General features: G+C 35.5%; 1 protein-coding gene across 1 annotated transcript; it reads right to left on the bottom strand.

Moving 5' to 3' along the window:
• Window positions 1-563: 563 nt before the first annotated feature.
• en2b (engrailed homeobox 2b) lies at window positions 564-4,676 on the bottom strand. The gene is made up of 2 exons (XM_048164971.1): window positions 3,781-4,676; window positions 564-1,954 (listed from the first exon to the last, which is right to left on the bottom strand). Exons 1-2 carry the CDS (start codon window positions 4,250-4,252, stop codon window positions 1,638-1,640), a joined length of 789 nt encoding a protein of 262 aa, XP_048020928.1. The 5' UTR covers window positions 4,253-4,676; the 3' UTR covers window positions 564-1,637.
• Between the last annotated feature and the right edge of the window lie 298 nt (window positions 4,677-4,974).

Below are 4,974 nucleotides of genomic sequence, written 5' to 3'. Positions count from 1 at the left end.
TATTTATTATTATTTGGCTGCATAATCATTGTTGCATCTTAGTTTGTCTACTTTATAGACATTTTTAGATAGGTAAAGAACCTCGTGCTCTTTATGCCCCGCCCACTTTTAGCAGCTGAATTTAATTTAGTTAAAAGCACAATCACCATTTTAAAGTAAAGTTTGCTTTTTGGTCATTAAGGCAATGTGCTACTTGACCTCGCTTCAGATATTTCTGTCCATTTGAAAACATTATTTATAAGCTTCTCAAAGTGGTAGGCTGCAATAAATCTTAGTGCGGTCCAGTTCTTTTTTTGAAACTGTTACACAAATAAAGGCTGATCTAACTCTGTTTAATACCACACTAAATATTGAAACTGAAATGAAATAAAAATGGGAGGAAAAGAGAAATTAAATGGTCTGTTTACTTTTCATGCTGATTATTTATCTTTAGATATGACTTTAAATGTTTCGTCTTGCTAAAGTTCAGATCTTTATAGGCTACTTTCAGATTATTTTTTTTTTTTTTTTTTTTTTTTTTTTACTTATTGTGTTACAACTATTGTGGGCATATCTTATAACTTTTTTCTAAATCTAAGTTTGTTTAATTTACAAAACTATGTTAGAAAGTATTTTGGAGGCAGACAATGCTAGTGATGCTCCTTCGTTTTCACAATATGTAAATTGAGTTTTTCTTTAAGTAAAAGGAACGAAAATGGAAGAAAAAAGAAAAAAAAAAAACTCGACCAGACGTTCTTAAAATAGCATACACTGCTGTCAACATTTTAAATGGTAATATTTAACTAATAACCATTTTACTTGGGAGTCTATGACATTTTCTTTCTTTTTTTTCTAGCCAAGTAATGATTATGATTTCATGCGAAACTTAAAATAAATAAAAAAAAAATGTTTTTTTTTTTTTGCTCCACCATCAAACGAAATGCTTTTGTAAAAACTTGCCGGATATCCATTTGGAAAAAGAATATGAGGAAACTTTTATTGTACATTCCCAGCTAAATTAACAGACAGCAAATTAAGTCAAGTACTTGGAATAGAAGTTTTAAGGTTTGCTGACTCATATGCATTCAGATGTCTGATCTATTTCCTGAAAATGTGAGGACATTTGATTTTAGACCATAGATCTTTTAAATACAATATACTGAATTATTTTAAACATGATATGATGATATGCGATGTTGTCTTCTTTTTTTAAATACCATGTCTCTACAACTCAAGTCAATAAAGTAAAACATTTATCCAGTAGGAATAATAAAATTATGCATGGAAACAAACATCCATCTAGATCAGATAAAACATTTATTTTAAATCACAGTTGCCTGAATGCAGCAGGAAAAATCTTTGGACTTCAGCATGGATTAAACACGTTCACATGTGGCTCAACGTCAAGTGTCAATCAAATCGCTCCCTCTTTTTAAATAAAGAAGCGTCCTTTTCCTCGCGCACTATATCTGAAGTTTCAGTCAGTGTACAGCAGTGATATTAATTGAAAAGGTACACCACCGTACACATAAAGTATATATACATATAATATTGCAGAAACATATCTCATACATATAGTTTTCATCCGTTTAATGCTGGTATTTTGTACACTGGCCCTTGTTTAGAATTATTGCATTTTTGATGTCCTGTCCTTCACGTTAATCACTGTCTGATTTGTCGTCCTTTGTTGTTGTGGCGTGATTGTATAGTCCCTGTGCCATCAGGTGTAATGCAAGTGTGTTTTTGCTCCCCGAAGCTTTTTTAATCTTCGCTCTTTTGTTCTGAAACCAGATTTTGATTTGAGACTCGTTGAGGCCGAGTTCTTGGGCCAAAGCTTGCCTTCTTTGCTCCGTCAGGTAACGGTTATTCTGGAATTCATTCTTGAGTCTCTGGAGTTGCTCCGCTGTGAAGGCTGTTCTTGGACGCTTGTCTTCCTTGGTTGGATTTTTCTTCTTTGGTTTGCGGGATCTTGGTCCTGCATTTCAGAATATAATGAAAGAGATTAGGCCTACGTTTTGCTCGTGCGGTAAAATGCACATAGGCTATTAAAGTTGCATTAGTAGCTATTATCAATAGTATTTGCCAAATAGCCTAGTATTAATAACAATACAACAATATTGTCTAGTAATAAAGTGTTGTTACTTTAAAGTTACTCTAGCCTAATTGGAGCAAATATAGCATATTCTTTCACATCGAATGTTTCAAGGAGTCTGCTCTAGTTTTTACTATGGAAGCATGGTGTAGTGGTGTGGGTGGGGGTGGGGGTGGGGTGACTGCCAGAAAGGGAGGGGTGAAAGAGGCTTTTCCCTCTCTCTGTTACCATAGGAACTACATTTATAAGAGAACGTTTTTTATAAACTTGCTCTAAGAGTAGCACCTGTCGTTTAATGGAAGTAGCTTTCCCACTCCATATTCTATTTTTAGTTCATTCTTAGATAGGCTACTACTCCAATACACCCAAAGGTTCCGCGTGGCATGAATGCTGACAATAGATTGATCTGCAGCCTATGAGATGAGCCCTCGCTCGCACCCTATTTTTTGCACCTTTTATTTAGCTTAAGCTGGTTTCTGGTTAGCGACTTTTATGATATAATATTAATCTTTTCATGTCGTAATCGAAAAATCAATTTAAGTAGCCTACGAATTAAACGTAGCCTACTCGCAACATGACAAGGGGGTTATCGACTACACCTTTTAAGTTAGTGTGACCTGACTAATATTCATCAGTAGCCTAAGTATGTGTAGTTTCATTTTGTACAAACTTTGGTGAAATTGTTTTCACGGACTTTATATTAGAAATGGGGTTACGATTATTTGCCAAATTATTCTAGAACATATTAATCAGAGAAGTTTCAACGTGACAAAAACTTGCATAGCCACTTTTTCGGAAGGCCGTGTTGTGCGCCATTTGAACTTCATTTGAAATTGGTTGATAATTCGATTTTTTAACAATTTAATATAGTATAAAATCGTACAAAATTTGGTTTTGTCTTATACCGGTTAGTGCGGTAATAATAATTTTATTTCAGAAGCTATTTTTGAAGACATCTGGTTTAGCATTTAGCTTCCGTGGTGCGTCCAACTCCATTGTCAAAAATATGCTAATTAAATATCAACAAAGACATCGAAGTAACAATGGCGCAAAACTACCCGTTTCTTTAAAATAAATAATAATGAACCATAGCTATACCAATCCTAAAGCTGTATTTTTTTTATTATTTGTCCCTTTTATTTAACAACTTCAGAAATGTGAAGTCGAACATAAACGAAAAGCTATGTTGAACCATGAAACTAATTGTTGTTTTTTAAGGTTTTCAACTGATTACATAATACTACGCATGTAAAATAATAAATAGCCTAATAATCATTATAATTCTGATGGTAGGCCAATTATGGTGAAAATAATAGGATACTAATATTAGTAATAACGTAAAATAATTGTAAACATATAGCCTACTACAGCAAACAGCCTATTTTTTATATCTAGCCTATTTTAAAATGTTTGTAAATATTAGATTTCAAATCATGATAAAATTGTAGTTATTCCTGTTAATTTTAGAGACTCCACAAAAGAAAACTCCATGACTATTGGCGGGCCGTTTCAGATAGGCTACATAAAGAACATTTGCTCTTCGTTTTCGTGCCCTATTTTCATCGACAATTTCTGTAATAGTTTACAAATAAAACATTTTTATTATTATTATTTGTTCACTTTCAAGCCAACACACGTGCGCATTTTTTTGAGTACACAGAGTAAATAAATATAAGCTAACTGTGAACAAAAAATAAATAAATTCTTACCTGATGAAGGTCTGTCTGAATATCTTGTGCAATATACCCAAGCAGGCCAAAGCATTTGTTGGTTCGTCTGCGCAGCGTTACTTTGCGAGCAATCCGAATCTGAGCTTAAACACTGATCTCCAGTCTCTGCTCGGGCTTTCAGTGGAGCGTCTGCAGTAATATCAGTTTTTTTAGACGCGCTTACTGGGTGAGGACTCGAGGTTCCTTCCCCTGACACTGGAGCTCCTACCTGTCCCGATCCGGGAGCCGATGGACAGCGGTTCTCTCTTTCAACTATATTAATTTCGTCGCGTCTGGTCCCTTCTTTCCTGCGCCCAAAGTCTGGTCTCAAAATGTTGTCGATGTAAAAGTTGGTGATTCTGTGAGGGAGTAGGTTTCCAGGAGCCTGCAACAGGGGTAGAATAGCCCTATTGGACTCATCGCCTGAATCCTGACGCTCCACATCTCTGTTGCTATGATCATTTTCTTCCATAGTGAAACTCTCCAAATGTTCTTTTTAACCCCTTTCTCTCTCGCGCGCGCACACACACGTATGTTTGTGTTCCAGTTTTTGTTGTAGCCTATATTTTCCTTATTTTTTAGTCTCACTGCAAAGAGAAACAAACAGGAAAAAAGGACAAATCCTTTTTTCTGATTCTTTTGTCGGTTAAATACGACGAAACCGCCTTGTGTGCGTAGAAAGAAAAAACATAGTTTTAAAAATTAATTCCACAGTGTGCCCCTTGCATTTGTCTTTACATCTACTTAGTAAAACATACAAGCAAATTTAATCTATGCAGTATCAAAGCAGTAGACCTGCTCTAGTAAACAAGGAAACGCAAACTGGCTCTAGAATACTTTCACTACGGATTTTTGTTCTTATTTTTAATACGAGTCCCCCGGGTGACGTCGCAGTCCGGTATCCTAGACACGTGCCTTTGGCCAATAAATGGAGCGAAATTTTATCACATGACCCACTGACTCTGGAGTAAATGACAGCATCCAACCTCGCCTTATTCTCAATACTTAAAGCGATAGTAGCCACTCTATTGCTCAGAAGTCAGCATTCCAATATTTTGCGTTTTCAAATCACCAACTCGTGAACAACGAATTATTTGACACACACATTTGTTTATTTGTCTGTGTGTGGAATCGCTATCTTTTTAGCAGTCTAGTGAAACTATCGTTCATAAATCGCACTGGGGGAGGGGTGTG

This window comes from Megalobrama amblycephala, linkage group LG17, assembly GCF_018812025.1.
Source record: "Megalobrama amblycephala isolate DHTTF-2021 linkage group LG17, ASM1881202v1, whole genome shotgun sequence".
Taxonomy (NCBI): domain Eukaryota; kingdom Metazoa; phylum Chordata; class Actinopteri; order Cypriniformes; family Xenocyprididae; genus Megalobrama; species Megalobrama amblycephala.
This window is presented reverse-complemented; position numbering and strand designations above follow the sequence as displayed.

Bases quoted from the DNA above. Each gene is read 5' to 3' on its own strand.
- en2b (XM_048164971.1), bottom strand. From the start codon at position 4,252: ATGGAAGAAAATGATCATAGCAACAGAGATGTGGAGCGTCAGGATTCA. The intron at 1,955-3,780 runs GTAAGAATTTAT...TCTGAAATGCAG, and splicing joins TTCAGACAGACCTTCATCAG to GACCAAGATCCCGCAAACCA.